Source organism: Chelonoidis abingdonii, chromosome 2, assembly GCF_003597395.2.
Source record: "Chelonoidis abingdonii isolate Lonesome George chromosome 2, CheloAbing_2.0, whole genome shotgun sequence".
NCBI classification, from domain to species: domain Eukaryota; kingdom Metazoa; phylum Chordata; order Testudines; family Testudinidae; genus Chelonoidis; species Chelonoidis abingdonii.
Window position 1 is genome coordinate 67,328,216 of NC_133770.1, and position 22,505 is coordinate 67,350,720.

At 42.5% G+C, this 22,505-nt stretch overlaps 1 protein-coding gene across 2 annotated transcripts in view; it reads right to left on the minus strand.

Annotated features, from left to right (window-relative positions):
- HIBADH (3-hydroxyisobutyrate dehydrogenase) overlaps nucleotides 1–22,505 on the minus strand; it is a 138,495-nt gene that overhangs the window by 104,205 nt on the left and 11,785 nt on the right. For both annotated transcript variants that reach the window (XM_032773801.2, XM_075062416.1), the window contains 2 exons: nucleotides 15,759–15,868; nucleotides 8,138–8,259 (listed from right to left, as the gene is read on the minus strand). In XM_032773801.2, coding sequence (XP_032629692.1) covers nucleotides 8,138–8,259; nucleotides 15,759–15,868 — 232 coding nt within the window. The remainder of the gene's footprint in view (nucleotides 1–8,137; nucleotides 8,260–15,758; nucleotides 15,869–22,505) is intronic.

A 22,505-nucleotide genomic window follows, 5' to 3' on the forward strand; every position in this document is an offset into this window, starting at 1 on the left:
GGCGGTCAGACTACATGATCATAATGGTCCCTTCTGACCATAGAGTCAAAGACTTTACAATATGTAAAACCAGAAAACAAAAAAAAAGTCAAGTGAGTAAATTTGTTACCCAAATTCTTTTGCAGCATATTGTCCAAGCCTGTTGATATATTTATACTGAAAGGTTTATAAATTTTCATGTGTTCAAAAACTTGCATTTTATAAATAGCTAGATTTCCAAGATTTTCCAATACTTTCTGGTTGTCCAGATTGCACTTTCTTACTTCTTGTTAAAGACGTCAGAAACAGTCAGTAATTCAGAAACTTTTAAAATAATTTATAACCCTCAATTTTAGTGGCCCAACTTTCATTCTAATATTTCTTCTTCCTTCACACCTGCCTGCTCCACTCCCAATTCACCTGTAAACCCCCTTTATATTACCACCTACCTCTTTGATTATCAATACCTCATTTGGCTTTCAGAATACTATCACAACGTTTTGCATACCGTCTTTAATATAAACAGTCACATAAAATGATCTATACTGTAGTCTGAATGACAAAAAGCAGCAGTGCAAAAACACACTGTATGTAGACTATATTAAAGAATTCAGCTACAAACACAAATAGAGAGAAAAACAAGCAGTACAGTCAAGGAAGAAAACAATGGACAAGACATGAAATGGAGAGGGGAGAGCAGAGGAAGGAGACAGTGATGGAAAAGCTCTTCCCGATGTCAGGAGCAGTACAGATTATACTGTATAAGGGGCAAGGTTTGTGAAGAGGACTGGAGCATGTCCATGAGTTATAAAAAGGCATAAATCCAAAAATATCAGTGGTGCAAGAAGTGGAAGTGGGCAGAGGAGCATCATCTTATAATAGGCTTGCCAATGAGTAAAAGGGTTAGAGATCACGACGGGGGCGGGGGGGAGAGTTTTGAAGGTGTTCCATCTTCTGGATATTGTTCCAAGGATCCTAATAATTAGTTTCTACTCCAAACAGAAACACACACACACACTCTCTCTCTCTCTGAGGAGAGAACTGAAGCGCCTCCCCTCTCCATATGATAGAACAAAGAGTACTGTCTCTCTCACAGCAGAGATGACAAATCCAAAAATTATGGAGTTTAAAGGACCATATGTAGACAGTGGCATCAGAAATAGGGCACAGTCACTCAAAAAATAATTAGTTTTTAGAAAACAAAAATCCTCACATCTCTGGAAGTTTGTCTAATGAAACAAAAAATTGAACCAGGAGTGTTGTTCAAAACATATTGCTGAACCTTTCATATTGCATGCACGCATCTCTCTTTTAATGTGTGCATAATTTTGTTCTGCTTTGAGTCCTCTTAAAGTATACTTTGCTGGCCTGTTTGCTTGTATTAAGCACATCCCTAAGCCATTTATGAAGGCATCAGCTTGCACAACTACTGATCTGGTCAGCTATACTGAGGCATAGCTGCTTCCGGTAGTGCTAACCTCACTACCACAAAGGCTCTTTGCTCTAGCATCCACTGATACAGCACATAAATTTTTAGCAGTTACTGCAATGGTACAATCAGCTTTGCTTCACTTGGGAAAAATACATACTGGATCTTTTCTCCAGCTGACATAATGGCTAGTTTAGATTTGACCATGCCAATCTGCTGCCTTGGATGCTATGATCATGCCATCCCCTATAAATATTAACTTTTTCTATTTGGCAAAAGCATTATAAAGTCAAAAAGTTCAGATTTCAGGTGCTGCAGTAAGAGCACCTTAAATTTGTTTAATTGTTAGTAGAAGCTGGTGGAAGGCAAAGAAAAGGGAAATCCACAACATCAGTTTTGGGATGGTTGTAGAAAAAGGAACTCTGTCCTTGTGTGACCATTTTCAGTCAGGAGATGCACAGTGAGCTGTTCCAATGTATGAGTGGTTTGCCCCCTCCTTAATCATCAGGTTAGCATAAGAATTGTTCTATACTTCACAGCCCTTTTTAGGCAGCATCAGACCACCATCTTCCACGGATTCTCACAAGAGACATAAAAATGTCATGGCTGTATTATGTGGTGAAGGAAAACCCATTAAAGTCTCATAGTCAAACTGACAATACTTCACATATTCCTGGAGACAGTCTTGCTACAGCTCTGGGAAGTTAAAAACCAAACAAGCTCACAGATTTTGTTTTTATATACCACCTTTAAGAGACTGCAATACCAAGTATTTTGAGTAGAAGAGCTGATGGATACCGTATCCTGGATTTTTTCCACACTAGTTTTTAAAATAATTATATTCTTGTATGACAAAAGTTAAATATAAAGGTTCACAATACTGATAATGAAACATACATTGCTCTTAAAATTATAAAAAAAATTACACAAACAGATCAGCTGTAGTTTTAGAAACAGCATAAAATAGGCAAACATACTAAATTCAATATATTAAAGAAGTATTACTGTGAGCAGCAAGCCTAAAATGTTCTATGACAGTCAAATCAGAATCCTGTAACTTCATGAAACAAACTAACTATTTTGGTTTTGTTCTGTTTCTGATATACATTGAATACTTTCCTTTATATATATGACACAATCAGAGAAGAGAGTTTATCTGTGGCTTACTGTAGTAAAATATTTACTGAGGGCTTGGCTACATTGGCACTTTACAGCACTGCAACTTTCGTGCTCAGGGATGTGAAAAAACACCCCCGAGCGCTGCCAGATGCAGCGCTGTAAAGTGTCAGTGTAATCAGGGCGGCAGCGCTGGGCAGCACGGCTCCCAGCGCTGCACGTTACACCCGTAAGAGATGTGGTTTACAAGCAGCGCTGGGAGAGCTCTCCCCCACCGCTGCGGCTCTGACTACACTCACACTTCACAGTGCTGCCGGGGCAGCACTTTGAAATTTCTAATGTAGCCAAGCCCTTACGGCTTGGCTACACTGGAGAGTTGCAGCACTGGTGATGGGGTTACAGCGCTGCAACTCACTCTGTGTCCATATTTGCAAAGCACAGCCAGCGCTGCAACTCTCTTGCTGCAGCGCTGGCTGTACACCTGGTCTGCTTGGGGTGTAGCGATTCCAGTGCTGGTCATGCAGCACTGCTCGTCAAGCGTGGCCACCAAAAGCGCTTTTATTGGCCTTCAGGGTATTAAGAGGTATCCCAGAATTCCTGTCCATGACAAACCGGAAGAATGGCTGAACTATGAGCTCCCCGGAACTACTTATCTAAAAAACAAACACAGCTGCTCTTTGCTCCAGTGAGCGAGTGGAGGCAGGGGAATTGCTTTGGAATGTTCACAGCTGTTTGCTTGAGGAGAGATGGGAGGGGGGACTCCGTGTTGAGCAGCTGCTTGTGTGGTCTGGAGGCTATTTAGGAGTGCATAATTCGCATTTAGTGAATAAGAGAGGGGTGGGGGAAGGGTCAAAACTTTTAAAATGAATGAAGGTAGGTGCTGTGTAGCTTCCAGTCCTTAGAACTTGCAAGAGAGGGAGCTGAGAACAGTGTCAGCTCCAAAAATCCACTCTCTCTGTCTCCCCCACGATCCCTGTCACACTCCACCCCACCCCCCTGTTTTGAAAAGCACGTTGCAGCCACTTGAACACTGGGATAACTGCCCACAATGCACCACTCCCAACAGCGCTGCAAATGTGGCCACACTGCAGCGCTGGTAGCTGTCAGTGTGGCCACACTGCAGCACTTTCCCTACCCAGCTGTACGAAGACAGCTGTAACTCCCAGCGCTGTACAAATGTAAGTGTAGCCATACCCTTAGAGTTAAATCAGTATTACACCCCGAGGCTATATTTTGCCTCCACTGAAGTCAATGGGGTCAGTATTTTATCCCTGTTAGGGTGTCAAAATCTATTCCTTGACTCATGAGGAGATATTCTGCCCTGCACAAAGCCCCACTGATTCCAAAGGAAGTTAATTTTAATATGCTACATATATAAGCTTCTTTGTGTGATAATTTGTATTTATAGGAGGCTGTTGTAAAGTTGCCAAACCAAAAATCTTTGCTGAGCCAAAACTGAGTCGAACCAAAAAAAGGATCAATTTATTATTAGTCTAATTGTAATAGACATTTATTGGTTTTCATTGTATCCTCATTAGGCATGGAATATTTATATTCATGAAGAGCAAGCAGTAGAACTAATCTCCTGTTTTTAATCACATCAATATAGTGCTGACAACGATGGTACAAAACTTTCTCACATAGACCTGCCAACGATCCTAATCCCCAATGTAAAGTGATTGCCATCTCTGGACAGTATTAATAGTTAAAATCTGAATGCAACAGTGGGAATGAGAAGTATTTTCCAAAGTTAGTTAATACAACACTGTAGCGGGTTTGTGTATTAATTTCCAATTAGAAACTCCTGAATTTAGGCAACAAGTGTATATAATGGTGATACTCAGACTGAAGCTCTCAAGCTGCAATTTGCTCTTTAATGTATCTCGTGTGGCTCTTTGCAGCACATGAGATATTAAATTACACACTGTTTTAATTATTAACCACTCTAAGTTATTAAGCAATAAGGATGCTTTTATTATGTCATTAACCCAGGGATCTCAAACTCGAATCACCAGGAGGACCACATGAGGACAAGTACATTGGCCTGAGCTCCGCAACACTACCACCTTTTCATATAAAGGTACAAAAGTCTCCCACTCCAGGCCCCCCTTCCATGAGGCCCCATCCCTACTCTGCCTCTTCCCACCCCTTCCCCAAAGGCCCCACCCCAACTTTGCCCGCTCCCTGCCCCTATTCCAACCTTTTCCCCAAATCCCCGCTCCTGCCCCACCTCTTCTCTGCCTCCTCCCCTGAGTGCATGGCTCCCCGCTCCTCCCTGGAAAGTGCTACCAAACAGCTGTTTGGTAGCAGAAAGTGCCTGGAGACAGGCAGAGGAGTGGGGACATGGCACACTGGGGGGAAGAGGAAGCAAGGCAGCCCAGAGGAAATAACTCGAAGGGGGGCGGGGGGAGTCACAGGGAGCTTGGCAGGCCACAGGAAATAACCCCACCCACATGTTTGAGACCCCTGCATTAACCACTTGTAGTTGAAAATAAAATAAAATTTGGTGAGTCAATCATTCTGCTGTGAGAATAGTACACATTCTCTCTCTAATATAGATAATTTTTTCACATCTTAGCTCAGAGCCAAGAAGCGATATTATATCTCACACACACTCTGACTGCCCAATTATCATCATCATCGTATCAACTACAATATAAAGTACGATAGTAAATGAAACAATGAATCACCACTACTGTGGCTCTTTTGGGTAATGTTGATTGCCAAGGTGGCTCCTGAACCACTGAGATCTGTGTATAACTGGTGTACAACATGCCAATTTCACACCAACCAAGAAAGGGTATAATTACACCATGGAATTCTAGGTCTGTCCTGAAATAAGCCTTATAAGAGAGTAAAAAATGCAACTGAATTGTCAAATTAATGTTGCAAACTGGAGGTCATATGTATTCATTTCATTTGGAACCACGAACCTCAAATACTGGATGCCAGCACTTTCTCCATGAGCTCTACAGCCCAAATGATTTCCAAAAGATTATTTGGAATGTAAACATATGCTTTCACAAAACAGACAAATATTTAACTTCCATTAGGAAACAGCATTACTCTGGGCACAAGTGGAACCATCTGTCAACAACGCTCTGTAAATGTACAGATACAAGGATGATTGTTCATCTCTAGCCCCCACACCACTGCATTTCAAAACATCACAAGGCATGTAGATTTCTAGGGGAATTACTGTACTTCTGCTGGTCATTAGACCAATATTAAATAATGCAATCAAGATACATAGTAATTCCTCCAAAAGATCCTTTTATGACTTACTGCTTAATGTTATGTTTTATTACTGAATGTTTTATCTTTTTAATTCTTCTAATGCGACACTTAACACAGAACATACCCCGCAATTGGCACTAAACCAAAAGAAAATGGACAAGTTATATCTTGTACAGTTAATGTTATCTTTATCTACTAGAAAGCTAAATATTGATTTCCCTTCCCCCCAAAATGCTAAGTTGCTCATGATATTTTGCATTTTATTGGCAATACAAACTAAGTGAGAGAATTTTTATTCAGATAAGGCAACTATGTCTGCTATTGCTTTAATCGAATCTCCATTTTATATTCCCAAGCAACAAAAGCGCAGCCAATACAATAGTTCGAAGGGAATGTTTTAAAATAAAATTACCTCAGTGAGTTCTGGGTAGAAAGAGAACAGGGAACACTTTCAGAAGACAACCAATCCTAGCAGGCAAACAATTTGTGAAATTATACCTGGAGTGGTGTAACAAAGGGAACCACATAAAAAGGTCTCAATGCTGCCAAATAGATAAATATGACATACTATGTTTCAGTGGTTCTCAATCTGCTTGTGGCCCAGTCAGCACACAGCTGCGGCCCATGTGACATCCTCAGGGCCAGACAAGTAGTATATATAGTGTGTGGATACGGCCCACACCACACAGAGAGCTGCATATGCAGCCCATAATGGTAAATAGATTGAGAACCACTGCTATGTTTAGAAAAAAAATTATACAAAAAATATGGTAGAATCTATTCCCAGGCTAACAATTTAATTTTACAAATCAAAAACAGATATTTTGGCTGTGGAGTAAGAACCCTTCCTTCCACATCCTGGGTCAGCTGGTATCTTTGGAGTTTTTCTACCCTCTGTTCACAGAAACAGAGAAAAATGTTCTCCCCCAAACTTCAATTGCCTGGCCAAATTCAGCCTCAGTTAGCTCTTGAAGGGAATGAAACTGCACAGACTAGAATCAGACTTTGCCCTTGCAGACTATCATCATCACGATACACAAATTAGAAGAACCCAGTTTGAACTTCAGCTCCTAGGGCCAGTTTGCAGGACTGCCAGCTTGGAGAGGTTGGGGGGGAGGAAGAGGGAGAAGGAACATCTTTTTACTTGTAAACTGAGAAAGTTTTTATCTGAAGTCAGTAAAAGATAATAAATATGAAACCACACAATGCCGTTTACAGAGAGTTATTTTTAGAGTAGAACTGCAATTAAACTCTGGATGGCCAAGAATGATTGTCCCAAATAGTTCAATAAAACTGTCTGGTATTTTTTGTTTTAAAATTTCAAGACCACCTTTGCTATGTTGCAGGTTGTAAAAAATTTAGACAAGAATTAGGCTTTAATAATGATTCGTTAGTGTGACTTTTTTTTTTTTAAACATCTAATTTTACCCAAGAAAATGGAAGAGATTTGCATATTTTAAGAAGTGTCTGACACATGCAATACTAAGGTCTAGAGCTATCTCCAGCTTCAAGAGTATACAAATATTACATATACACATTCCAATCATCTCCAAACCAGAGACAAAAGAAAGTTTGGTACACCTCACCGTTAGCCATTATGGGATACATTTAGTATGTTCTACATAAACACTGAAAACATTTGAAAAATCGTTTAAAAAAATTGTCCTGCCTTTTTATTTTTAAATCATTTAGCTGACACTCTAAACTTTAAGCTAATATTTCCCAAACAGGAAGTTGGTGGTTTGCTTACTAATAGTGCTGTCCTAGGAAACTTGGGGCAAAAGAAAGGACCAGAGTGCTGAGAGAAGGCTCTGTGAGTTCAGATCCAGCCTACAACCACTGCTGCAAAGTGTGCAGCTAAGGCTTTAGGTAAAGTCACAGGCAGCTTCTTGAAGGCCATCAGCCTTCCCTCCCTATTGCTGCAGGAGACTCTAATGCTGCTTGCTGTGGAAACACTTGAAATGTACCAGGCTGCAAGATCAGGCAGAAGCCTACACGCCCAAGCTACCTTTCTCTGCTGCTGCAGCGCTCCTCTCAGCCAAGAGAGCACAAGTAACATGCCCCAGCCTTTAGAGAGGGCCAAACACCACACCCTGAAGCAACTGTGTGTGCCAGTGCACGTGTTAAGGGAGGCAAGCAGCCCAAGAGCAATAAAAAAAATTAACAAAACCAAGAAAAATATATAATTGGACAAACAAAGGATAGGAGGGGAAAACAGAAAGGGGTAGCAACTGTGCCAGGATATGGCACAAAGAGTTGTTCATAGCAATAACAAGAAAAAAAAGGGGGGGGGAAGGCAAGAGAGGGGGTAGGATCCACCAATAAAGAAATGTCTCGTACAACGCACAGGATTATATATTTAGCAGAGAGACTTACCACCAGAAACAGGGGCATCCATGAAAACAGCTCCCATTTTTTCAACTGCTTTAGCTAGTTCTTTTGAAACAGCAGGGTCAATAGTACTGGAGTCTATTAACAATGAACCTTTCTTCACTTTCCTAAAAAAAACAATATCAATAAATAAAATATTTGAAGCTAAGTAGAAACTGCACGATGACATCTCTGACTACTGTCACTGGCTAGTAAAGCCCATGCATTCCATGCAAGAAAGTGGCCATCGATCCTTTTCAGATCACAGTCTTAAAATCCTAGTGAGTGAGACCTGCTAAGGTACCAACATATAAACCTGTTCCTCTTGAACTTCATTATACAAAGTTATGGGTTTGTTTGGGGTTCTGTTTATTTGTAAGTTTGGTTTTGATAATCCAAAACCAGTCACTTAAAATGGACTAACAGATACACAAAACCCTTATGAAACTGAACAGAAAAAGGATGTTCTGCCTAAACCCTGCTATAACACAAGGGCTCAAGATGACTTGCATTGTTTAGGTACAAATTCTATCAAACAAGATTATATCTAGTTCCATATGTGGCAGAGTTAAAATACGTTTATACAATGAATGGTAGAGTACTGTATACAGGTATATAGATGCAACTCCCTTCAAATTTTTCAAGTTTCATACACAATGGACCTTTTCTCCATAAGCAATTTCTTTCATATAAAAGAGTATCTGATGAGAATTACCTATTCCTTTCAATGTAGCAACCTCCTTTTATTTACCACCCAAACTTGCTCTAAATAAAAACTATAATTACAAATTGTAAATCCAGTAGATTGAAATAGGTAAGAGAAATGTGAATCAACATGGAAAAAAGTTGTGGGGTTGTTGGTTTTTTCCTACTGGGGTCTGGTAAATGTACGTAGCATGGAAAAGTTCATTTTTCATAGTGCACCTTTGAAATGTACAAAGTAAAACGCAGATATCACACACAAAATATATCCTTAAATGGCAGCGGTCCATATTTGGGTCAAAAATCAAATTCAGACTGCTTCTTTGCATCCTTCCTTCCCACCCCATATGCAATTCTTGCTCAAACCACCCATAACACTCAGCTCACACAGCACATATTTCCAATTTAAAAAAAAAAAAAAAAAAAAAAGGCAATTTAAAGCTATACGTTAGGCAATAAAACCCCATTCTATGATATGTTGTATCCAATTTCTATTTAGAGTACAGTGCAAATACATTTAATTTTATTTCTGTATCAATGCAACATGTGTCTGTGTACTTGCAACAATCTTGTTGTTTAATATAAATGGTGAAATTTTGCTCTTGGATATACAGATACAAACATTTTTGACTTCTAGCCCATACTACAATTCCAGACTCAAACATTACCCAACGTATGAAGTTCTCGTCCTACTTCACAGAAAAAAATGGACTGGGGAGATTGGATGCAGCCTAACAAAAGCCCAAGTAATTATGAAGATACTACTGGGTTATCTTCCTCCAGGTTCACAACAAGCCCTCAAATAGGGGATTGATGGAAGTCTGTGCCACCACACAGAACATAGACCAGAGGTTTTCAAACTGTGGGGCACACTCCGGGGAGGGGGAACAGCAGGGAGCGATGACACAGAGGAGCCCTGGCCCCAGAGAAAACACAACTAAAAATTGTAACTCAATGGAGAGGGCTCAGCTCATAAAAAAGTTTGAAAACCACTGATGTAGACCCACACCTCTTCCGGCAAATGGAAACATCTGGAGTATGACTAGGATCATTCTTAAGCTCTTGGGATCAATGCTTTCTTGGCAAGAGTGAAGAAGCCTTAAAAATGGTCAAAGTCCAACCTATTATCAAAAAATGATACAAAAAAAAACAAAAAAAAAAACCACAACACACAGTCTCTAGCTTTCCTTTATCGAGTATAGGAATTGAGAAGGCAGATCCTCAGGTTGAGGTGAAACATCCAACCGACATCTTGAAACAGGAAAGAAGGAAATTCCAGCAGCGTTTAACTGCTTTCAGGATTCTAGGTTCCCTACAGCTTGAACTCACTGTCAGAGTACTCTTAGACCTACTGGCTGCCTTTGACACATGATTAAAGGCTACTGATCCACCCACGGAAGGCAGCCACTGTGGAGAGAGCCATGCCGTAAACTCATCAGGTTTCACCTGAACAGGTCCCAAAGCATGGGGCAACTATTCTTCTCCAAAGGTTCTAATCTACAGAGTCCTTCAAGGACCTAGTCTGTCCTTCCATCTTGCCAGTGATTGAGGCAATGGAACGCAGGGAGAAAAGTGTCCCACTTCTCTGCTGAACGCAGAGGGGAGCTCCCCCTCCTCTCTCTGGTTTGGGTAAGGAGTGCTTCCCCATGGTTTCTCCTCCTTCTTGCCTAGTGCGGTAATCCACCCTGTACCCACACTGAGTGTCCACACATGCTACGCTTGCCCAGGGTATACGCTGTGACAGGCATATACCCACATCCACAATGTCCCTTTGTGGTAAACAATGGGAGTGCTACCACTTCAGGATCTGTAACCCAGAGTCTTGTGCATAACACGAAACACTCTGGGAACCACCTTGTTGCGAATTGCTGGTACAGTATGGCATCTTCATGCTTTTGGCAATGGCAGTTCCCTCTCACCTCTGCCAAACTGCATGAAGCAAGTGTATGATGATGTGGTTCTGCTCCTGCTGGCAGGACAAATGTTCATGCAGTGCAGTACCAGTTACTGGATGGAATGGGTCCAAAACTATTTGAAACACCAAAGATGGCTTACCAAAAAACTGCATGCTTTATGGAGAGCACTTAAATCATTCTTAAATAACTGATGATGTTATGTAAGGTTTTGGGGGGAGGGCTTCCCACATTATTTCTTCACAATGTTTTCTGAAGCCGTGCTTCCAGCACTTCGCTCTTACGAATGAGTACACCCCGGGTGCGGGTGGTGAGGCAGGATGAGTCATAAAAACACAACTCAGTGTCATATCTTCAATGGTAATTTAGTTTGGTTTCTTCTGTTTGTATTATCACTCAAGTTATCAACATAAGCGTAAACACATTTCAGTTAATTTCTCTTCTGTTTTCTGTTTTCCATTCTGGTGCTTTGGGCAGCAACAGTTATTTCACAGCTTAGCTCACTGTCATGAACCCTGCTTTTCTTTTTTTAAAAAAAATAGCTAGGGGCAAAAGAGATGGAGAATGAATTGCATTTCTGTGGCACCACAGTTACAGAACTCTCAGTCGTGCTGCAAGTCCCGCTGACCCATCCCAAACATGTGGGAAATCTCATACTCAGAAAACCAGGTGCACACCTAAGTGAAGTGAACAGAAACTTTTATTTAAAGAGAGATACATGGAGCATAAAACTACAAATATTAACAGGCATTACAAATGAACCACAAAAAGATCAAATTCCCAAACATTACTGTCTATGGACCCATTTCCTTGTCCTTCCACTCCCCCTCACCCTCAGAAGGGGGGGGGGAGAGAGAGGGGAAAACAGATGCAGAATATTGTGCAACGGGGCAAACAACGATGACTCCTGGGTGGAGTTTGGGATGACTCCTGGGATACAGCCACCAGCTCATGCTCACCGTTTCATTCCAGCGTGTTCTGGGGAATTCCCCTGCAAGGGGTTTCAAGTGCTGATGGAGGACGTTGTGACAGGTGTCCAGCATGTTCCTTCCCACCATCAGGAGAGGACAGTGGGTTGGATCCACCACATCAGCAGCAGCCTGCTTGGCAGCTGGAGGAGCAGTGGGAGGAGGTGGCAGTGACTGTTCCTGGGGAGGAGCAGTGGTCACAAAGGTGGGCAGGCCCTGAAAATGTTCTGCCACCAGTTCTAGCAACTGCGTGAGTTCACAATCCCATTCTCTCTGGGCATACTCCTGTTCACTGTGGTGTGACTCCAGATCCAGGAACCAGTTCATCAGTGCCTCATGCTGCCTAAAGGCCCAATTCTCCCTCACCCTAAGGAACTCAAACAGCTCCTGCTCCTTCTGTCACTGCCAATGAACAGGTCCTCCATGGCCCTTCTTCATCCGCTATCTCTGGGACACTGCTCCTGCCCTAACCCAGTGGAGCGGGTTGCATTACATTTTATTTCTTCTTTGAAGGAACTTAAGGAACCCCCTTGCCCCCATAATATAACTGTGCTGCCAAAGGCCACAATATTGATACTTTTTAGCATCTCAGGAATGCGACTGCTAGTCTCCTTCCTTCCTTCCACTTTTGCAGCCCATGTGGAAGGCGCCAAGGGTAATAATGGGATTATACCTACAGTACTATTATTAAAATGCTGTAAAGTTTACAGTACGTGGAGGGGCTGGTTGGGATGGGGTTTAGTTCTTTTCCAGGGGTACATCACCACTTATTTATTTGTTCTTTAAAGGCTGGACACCATTTGGAGAACATAGTACTTTTCAAGGTACCAACATGAAAAAAGAAAGGTGTACTTCCAGTGCTGTGGAGGGGCTCCAGCCAGCTATGTCAAAAAGAAGTTTTTACTAATGGCCACCTATCTATGTATTGCTGAGTGGAGGGGTTTGGTGAGCTATGAAGGTGGAACAAGAACATTTGCCCTGTCCTTAAACCTGAAGAACCAGTTTGAATTTCAGCTGCAGGAAAAATTTGTTGAATTAGGATTATAGGACTGGCAGGCAATCGACCATATTCCAAGCTAGTAGACAGTTCCCAGACACAAGCGGAACAGAGAATCACTAAGAATGTTCACCCATCCCCTAGCCAACTCTGTAGCACTAGGAAGTCCAGCCCCTGTGTCCAGTAAATAGCACTGAAAGGGGCAGAGAGTCACACTGCAAGTGTATTTTCTTCCTTGAACTTTCTGATTAACACTGCAAGCCTGTCACCTCTCCACTGCTAAAGGACACAGCATTGTGTTTGTGCAACTGCCAGAGAGGATTCTTCACCCACTTCCGATTCACCCGGCTCCTGCAGAGTGATTCAGGACCAGAGAGGCCACACACCAGGGACTGGGAACGGTCATCAGGAGAATGGACTGCTCTGATACTCCTCGGACAACCAAAGTGTTCCCTGTTTCCAGATCTAACAAGGCCTGCACCAAGTCACCAACCACTTCCCTTTCCTTTCCAAATGGGAGCCTGCAGAAGGGGGTAGGGCAGAGGGATGATTTGGGGTCTTTGACCAGCCATAAGTGTCATAAAACTGTTCTTCTACCCACTCAGACCCTTTACATACACTCCTTTTCCCTCCAGTTCATATGGCCCAGGGACTATCACTATTCACGGTGTTGGCAGTGAAATGAAGAGACATAGGGACTGCTCATTAATAATCTTTTGTTATGGCTTCTGCTAAATGCATTACAGTGGTTCATGGGATTTCACTGAAATCACTGATTTACAGCTATGCCCTGCTTGGGGACCATGTCGAGGTGGAGCGGGGAGGTGTGGCAGCTTCAGGCATGTATCACCAGAGCAAGAGGGGAACATAGGGGTATATTGCAACTTACCAGTTTCGGGTTCTGGTTCCTGCAGCAGCTGTCGGCCTCCTCAGGCTCTTCAGGGAAAGGCTTCCTCACCCAGGTCTGCTAGGCAAAAGGTACAGAATCACATGCTTCTCGTACTTCGCGTCTCCCAGGGCTTCCTCAGCAGTCCTCACTGCCTTCTTGCCCTGCCCCTCCGTGCCATCATATGAGGCCAGAGAGTTTGAGAAGGTGGTCATGAGTCACTTCAGAGTCTGTACTTGGAGCCCTGGGTAGCACCCAGTTCAGCTCACTGTAACATGGGCATGTGCTAGGTCCTGGAATAATTGTTCGAGCCCATCACCCTCCGTGTACAGGAACCTGAGCCACTTCCAGAAATCCAGCACTGGGACAGAGTTTGGTGAATGCTTGACTCTTCCAGCTTCTGTGAAGTCTACCAGTAGAGGTGTATGTTCCTGCTACTTCAGTTGAAGTTGATGACAGTGTACTCTGAACACACCTTGATGAGCACACTGGTATGCTCCAGAAACCACCTGGCAGCTCTTGGAACATGATCCACAATGGTCTGTGCTGATTAACAGAGCAGTTTCCCAGAAAACTGTTCTGAAGTGCTCAGCGCAGGCTGCTACTAATGGTGGCAACGGGAGATAAGGGTCTGGCAGCAAAGGGATCAGTACATTGTGGGAATGGCCCTGAAGGACAATTGAGACTCGTGACCTGGTATATGCCCCTTGTTCCTGTCCATACTGCACTGTAGAACATGTATGGGCCGTGCCACAGAGCCATGTATATACCCACATCCCTCATGCGTGTGGGCTTTCTTGCTGTGCACTCTCCTTCAGGAACCTGCTTCAGGTCTTCAAATGTAGACAAGGGAGGGGGAAGGGTTATTGAACACCACTGCACATCTAACCATGTACAGTTGCAAGGGTAGATGTAGCACAGATATCCTATGGACTCTAATATCATCAATATTAGACAAGTACTCTTTCTTCAACAAGTGTAGAGCAATGATTCTCTATTCATGTTAAAATGCCTGACAAAACCAAGGGCCTAGGTGAAAATAGCTGGTTCAAGCTCAAAATAAAAACAAGATTGAGGTACTGATCAGAAAAAGGAAGAACCTCAAGGAGCTGGCTAGAACTCACCCCTTCCTGCCCCTGCCCTCACACACCAAAGGTTTCCCCCACCAATCAAAATGGTGCAGAACCTTGGAATTCTGCTAGGGATGATGCTAACCCTTGATGTTTTAATTGCAGCAATGGCCAGAAGTGCCTTTGGCTAGCCAAGAGTCTCTGGGTCTTCCTACCAGACGCAGAGTTAATTATGGTCACTTATAAGCAAACCACCACCAAATAAGACAACTTCAATTAATTCTAGCTGGGGAAGATCCTAAAGGCCACCCAATAACTTCAGAGAGTTATGCATGTAGCAGCCAAACTCCTGATTAAAACAAATCATACCAGTGCTCCGAACCCAACCAGCTATAATTACAATGTCCGATTCATTTTAAGGTCCTGGTCCTTCTCTTTAAAACTCTAAATGGATTAGGAAGCAACATCTCAGTGACTGCCTAGAGCTTTGTATACCAGCATGTTGGAGCATCCCTGAATGGTAAAGCCCTGATTTGTCCACACATCAATTAGGGGGTAGAGTTTTCCTAATGGAGTGCCATCTGATTACGAATTGGAGTATAGGTGAACCAGAAGGACAGATGGAGCTGTGCTGATTTACAACAGCTGAGAATCTGGCTCCAAATTTTAACATCTTCAAGGCACAGTTTAAATGATATGCATATTTTCAAAGGTATTTCCCAAATATCCAATAGAGGAGCAGAGTAAATCCTTTTACACTTTACCTGGTGTACTTATGATACACAGCTGTTTTTACAAGTTTACTATTAACAGGAATATGTACTTCTTTTTAGAAAAAGATGAAGTTTAAATTGTGTCCCTCCTATAAACTTCACAGATAACTATCTTTTATTAGCACAAGATTTATTTTATCAATGACATTTAACCAATATTTACTATTGAAAGAATCCTACATTTAGCAAAAAAACAACCAGTCAGTTAAATACATGTCTGGCATAGAATTTAGTTAAAACAATAGAAAAGTCACTTGGTAAAAATCAATATTGTCTTGATCATAAATGGAAACTAACTAGCATAGAGCAAATTCTTACTTGAGAATTCCATTTGCTCCTGTGTAAACTTCTACGGCATTGGGGCTGGAGGGTAGCATAGTAATAATCCTGTCTGCTCTTTCTGCTACATCTGCTGGGGAATCCATTACCTTTAAAATAAATAAAATAACTGCTGTTGAAAGACAGAAAGAAAATACATCTTCTTTAATGACTTGTAAAGTACCACACTTCACAGCTAGACAAAACTGAAAACAAAGGAAACAGACCACACCATTAGACAAGCTCTAGTGACACAGGGAGAAAAATTTGGTGAGGATCCTGTCACAGAGATTCCTCCAAATTCTCCATTCCGGGGTGTGATCATCATGCTACCCATGGATCCTCCAAGACTGAGGGCTAACTAACGATCTACTGCAAACAAGGCCATCTATGCAAAATGCATCTCCACACTGTCTCTGGGGTGGTCCCATAACACCAGAGAATTAGTCCCACATGGATGACTGCCCCTAGGTCCCTTCTATAGATACTGGGAGGGACAGGAAAAGACCCCCCTTTCCACAGATGTATTTAATTTCAGAGCAACATACTGCAGTTAGCTTTAAAGCTAACCAATGCTGCCAGCAGGAACATATTGGCAGTATTATGCATGTTCTGGCTGACTGCCAGGGAGGCTTCCAAAGGCCAAGGCCCTCTGTAAAAGAGCAGTTGGTCCTGGAAAGTTCTGACAGCAAAGCCATCCTAGCCTATCTTAAATTACTGCAATAGCACAACTGATACACAAAGTGAAAAGAGTGAAATCTTCAGACTTTTTGTTTCCACCTTGCCATAATCATACTGTCACCTACAAATGAAGTCAGTTGAACAGGCAAATGCAGCCAACAACAATATACATTATTAGAAATTAGAAACAGAGACCTATTAGAATGACTAGACCAGCCCGGACAAGACTGTCACGGGCAGTGTAATTCCTGGAGTGCCACAGAATTTAAGGCCAGAAGGGACCATCAGATCATGTAGTCTGACCACCTCTATATCATGGGCCACTAAATTTCACCGCAATAGCTCTATATGCACCTCCATGACTTTAGTCCTCAAGAGATGAAAGCCTGGTTATATTAGGTCATAATTATGCCACTGAGACCTAACCCACAGTGTTAAGCTAGCTACTGCCTCTTGGGGAGGTGGTTTACCTACACCAACAGGAGAACCCCCCTCATTGGCATATGCAGTGTTTTCACTGAAGCGCTACAGCAGCGCTTCTGCAGCATTTTAAGTGTAGACTAGCCCTAAGCTGTTGTGTGCCACAGGCAGAGGCTAGGAGAGACCAAGGTGCTACCAATATCTGAGGCCCCTGAAATAACAGGAAATTGATTGGTGAGATATGCCCAGATGACTAAGCAAACCATAACCCATGCTGCAGAGAAAAGTAAAACATTCTGAAGGACAAGCAACACACTAAATATCTTCTGCCTATTAAGGACAGCAAGCAAAATAAAATAAACTTGACAAGATGAGAGATTAGGAAAATAAAATTATACTTTAATTTTTCTATAGAGTGCAAGAATAAATTTAATTAAAAATCAATTTTACGGCACAGAAATGCTTGATTGTAATTGGTCATAACAATATCAATGCAAAATAAGTTAACACAACTACAGCTGCATTCATATAGTCTAACCTCAAAATACAATTTATTACATGAAAAGTTTCTTACTGATGGAACTTAAGAGTTGTGTTTTAAGAAAAGCAACATGAGAAAAATAACTGACTTATCAGGCACTTAAAAACGCAAGTCCAGACAACAATAAAAGTCAAAACCACATAAGACAGAGAAAACGACACAAACTTCATTGCTACAATTTGAGTCGTATTCATTTGAAACAAACATTAAAAAAAAATTCACAATTTAATATTGAATTCAATTGACAACTGCTAATAAAATTATTTTAAATGTATAGAGAGAAAAGAAATTTTAAAATAAGTCCTAAGAGACTTATGCTTATTTTCAATACATTAACTCCTTTTTTCATAGTAGGCGGCTTCTTACATCACAAAGACAGACTGGATGGAAATCAATCTTTCCTGAAGTGTTGCAAAATTAAAAAATCAGCCAAAGCCACCAAACCTAAAAACGAATACGGTTTTGGTGTCCAAAGGCAACAGTTGATTTGCTGACCACAACCACCACCTCACATTTTACTTGGCACAGTTACAGCAACAATGAACAGAAAGGAGTTGTTACAAAGGAAGAAAAGAAAAAAGTACAGTCAAAATGATGCATTTCTGACAGCTGTTTTTGTTTTTAAGTAAAAAGTTAACGGCTCAAATGTCCCTCTCCAGAAACTGCCATACAGGTTTCAAACATGTCCACCCTGCTAATTATTGAGCTGTTACAAAAGATATCAATCTGACCATCAGGGCCGGCGCTTCCATTTAGGCGACCAAGGCAGTTGCCTAGGGCGCCAGGATTAGGGAGGGCGCCATTTTGCGGCTCTCAGCGGCGGAGGGTCCTTCCACGCTCCGGGTCTTCGGCAGCAATTCTGCGGCGGGTCCTTCATTCGCTCTGGGACCCGCCGCTGAAGTGCCCCGAAGACCGGGAGTGCGGAAGGACCCCTCCCACCGCCGATCGGGAGCGCGGAAGGACCCCCCCCCCCCTCCTAGGGCACCAAAAACCCTGGTGCCGCTCCTGCTGACCATCAACAGCATGCTTTGTCAGAGATATGGCATCTTCAGGAGACAAAATACACACACTGCAGGTGAAATCCTGGTCTCACTGAAGTCAATGGCAGAACTCCCATTGATTTCAGTGGGGAGGCAAAATTTCATCCATAAGTTTTTTCCATGCTTTCCAATAATATTTCTGTGTGCCTTACAATTTCTTTAAAAACTGAAGTTGTGAGTTTGAAAAAGAGATACAACAGTAAAGATAAAATACTTCGTCTCCTTTTCCTTCACATCCAATTATCTTCATTTTTGAGTTAGTGAATGTATTAACAAAGACTGTGAAACACACTTTTTAATCTTTCAGCTGGTGCTAAACCATTAGGGTTCCAATCCTGCTTACCTTACTCACACAAGTAGTTCTTTCTATTGTAGTAGGATCACTTGCAGCAATAAGGTGAAGGGAGATCTTTTATAATTTTTTCATCTATTCAAGAGCCTAAATATCACACATTCATGCTAAAGAATATCCTTGATAGTATGATTGTCTATTTTCATATAAACTCTGAATCACAAAGCATAAAATAAAAGATTTTGCTTTTTAGATCTTTTAAAAAAAAAAAGATTTAATTAAGGCTTTCCACATCACAAGGCACTGTTCATGTTAAGGGGAAAAAAAGGTTTGGTTAAAAATGAAAATATGGGTCCATATTTATTTGACCCTAAACCAGTCCAACCATCCTTACACAATGGATATCTCCGAGTTTACTTATTGTGTAAACACATAAAAGGATATATAAATATAACTCTCATATACACAATGTATTTATGAAGCTCTAAACCTCAAAAAAGAGCCCATCGCCTTTTATTTAGGATGGCAGGCTTTTTCCTTGCTTTTAAACAGTGACCATGAGAGAGAAGTTGAAAGAGGAAAAATGGGACAGTTTGGGTAGCTGGGTTTACCCAAAAGAATAATTAACTTTTTTTTCCCCTTTTTGTTTTAAATACAGAATACAGTATCTGCTGAGCGGTAAGAGAGTTGTAGAAGGTGAAAGGAGGTAGACAGGTTCCAAAACACAAAATTGACACTAGGTAGAATGAACTAATATCAGCAGAATGGCTTACTGCTGGTTAGTATGTAGGATGTGTTCGCTCTGTGCCCAATCCCCAGATGATGGGAGTCTCAGTCTTTCCTTCTTTACTTTAAGCTGTAGAAACTCATGCGTTTAGTTCTGGGGGGTCTCCAATTCAATCCCCAGTACTAGTCCAGATGAGAGCCATCACATAAGTGGGGGCTACACCAGAATTTTAACCTGGATTTGCATGCAGCTTCTTATTTTAAATAACTATTTCCAGTTTTCTGACAGGTAGGGTTGACAAATGTTTAATCACACAAACCCAAACACCCTTGCCCTGCCCCTTACCCCGCCCCTCCCCAGAGCCCCATCCCGCATCCCTCAATCGCTTGCTCTCCCCCACCCTCACTCACTTTCACCGGGCTGGAGCAGCACCTTGGAGTGCAGGAGGGGACTCTGGGCTGAGCCTGGGGCAGGGAGGTTGGGGTGCAGGAGGGGATGTGGGGTACAAGCCCTGGGAAGGAGTTTGAGTGCTGGAGGGGCGCCTGGCTGAGGCAGGAGATTGGAGTGCAGGAGGGAATGTGGGGTGCAGGCTCCGTGAGCGAGTTGGGTGCAAGATGGGGCTCAGGCCTGGGCTGCAGGATGGGTGAGGGATGCGGGCTTCGGCTGGGAGGTGCTTACTTCAGGCAGCTCCCAGGTCGCAGTGCAGCAGGGCTAAGGCAGGTTCCCTGCCTGTCCAGGCTCCACGCCACTCCTGGAAGTGGCCAGCATGTCTCCGCAGCCCCTGGGGGGGGAGACGGGGGCAGGGGGCTCCGTGTGCTGCCCCCACTCTGAGCACCAATGCCACAGTTCCCATTGGCCTGGAACTGCAGCCAAGGGGAGCTGCGGGGACGGAGCCCACTGTGCCACGGACCGGGAGCCGCCCAAGGTAAGCGGGGCCAGGGGGCTCCCCGCACCACTTCCAGAAGCGGCCAGCACATCTCTGCGGCCCCTGGAGCAGACAGGGGGAGGTGGCTCCATATGCTGCCCGCACTAATAGGAGCCAATCCCACAGCTCCCATTGGCCACACTTCCTGGCAAACAGGAGCTGCAGAGTCAGCGCTGGGGGTGAGAGCAGTGCACAGAGATCCCCCGCCCCCTCTGCCAACAGTCACGAGGATGTGCTGGCTGCTTCCGAGAGCACTGCAGGACCTGGGCAGGCAGAGAACCTGCCTTAGCCCTGCCGCACCACCAGACTTTTAGTGGCCTAAAATCTCCCGGTTTGGTTTCAGTAGCCTCCAAGGAGATAGGGCCTGAAACCGGGAGGGTTGGCAATCCTACTGATAGGGGTGGAAATGTCAGTTATTTATACTGATTGTACAGCTGAAAATTAAGCAACCTATTTCCATCCTTTTACAGACATTATAAAGTCACTATCTACACTGTATTGGGGACATAAGTTAAAATCACTTCAGTTTAATAGTTTACCTGGATGTTATGGTTGCAGGACAAAGCTGCGTTAAGACAGTCTGATACAGTAAGAACAACACCCCCCCCCCCCGCAAAATAAATAAAAATCCAAAACTAAAACCTTTTCCCCATTCACACCATCCAGAAAAACCTGAATAAGTTTTAGAACCGGTCCAGTAATACGTATTTCCTGTGCAGACAGAGCCTGTATTCAGATAGACAGAGGTATAGAAAACAGATGAACAATATTTCTTTCTATAGATGGCTTTTCCATGGGCAGAATGAATAAGCTTCTTTTTTCAAAAATAGAGGGAAACACAAGTGCCACTAATCTATTATTATTTATTACAGTGCCTAAGAGCCATACTCATGGACCACGACCCCGCTGTGCTAGGTGCTATGCAAATACAGAACCCAAAGATGGTCCCTGTCTCAGAGTCTGCAGTCTAAGACAAGAATTCATCAAATACTTCTGACGGAGAAAGCTCTAGAATGCATATGATCTGACAGGAGAAACTGTACGAAGCCTCAGAAAAGCTGGAAGTCTACTGACCATGTGTATATGTGAAATAGTTATTCAATTACATTCCTTTAAATCCAGAAAAGACTGCGAAGAGGAAAATTATGCACAATCATGAAGAGTGCACAGCATCTTCACATATCTAAAAGATTTTTTGCTATTTTTTAAAAAGGGGAAACCCTCACACTTGTCCCTCAGACACTGAAATAAATCTGCGTAATATTTCCAGCACAAACCACTTCTATTGGCAGTATACATATCTTTTAGTATTTGCACTGTCAGAAGTTAACTAAAATACTTTGAAAGAAATCAAAAAATGTTTAAAATTGTAAGTAATTGGGAATACTTACTTTACTTTAAAAAGTAAAAGTAAATACTGTAAGAATTAATTTAAAAACAAAAACCAAAACCTGCCAACATAGGAATTCCATACTGGAGCAGAGTAGTAGATCCTGCCTCCAACAGTGGCCAGTGCCAGATGTTTTGGAAGAAACTCTGCAGAAGTAGGCAGTTAGAAGGAAACTTTTCAGGGGTTTGGTTATCATATAACAACAGCCAATGGTTGTAAGTTGGTTGATGCCCAGAAGCATGGAGGTTTGCATCCCTTCTAAAGTTCTTGTTTAATAATTTAAAAAAATTAATGTGATAACTCAATTCACAGTTCTGTGTTTCTCCTGCAAGGTTGACACCATTGCATATACCCAAAACAGCAAGGAAAACTCAATTTCTTTAGGCTTTTTGATGAGCCTCTAGCATCTTCAACTATTTTAGTGAACACCTCCTACAAATGCAGGTCCTAGAAGGTATGTAAACGGAGTCATAATTGGATAGGCTTCTGAATTCCCACAACTGGATCACCTCTAAATCATTCTGAAATATGCTTTTTCCTGCCATTACTCCTTCTGCCACCCATCATAGAAGCCCATCCTAAGCCATCCTGCCTCAGAGCACTTTTCCTAAGTCTCTTGTAGCTCCTCCCCTACACTCAGATGCCTCTGCCCTTTTCCTTACCTATCTGTCTTTCACTCTCTACTACAGGTACCTGCGTTTAGAAAAAGAGGCTGTTACTACTTGCTTTTC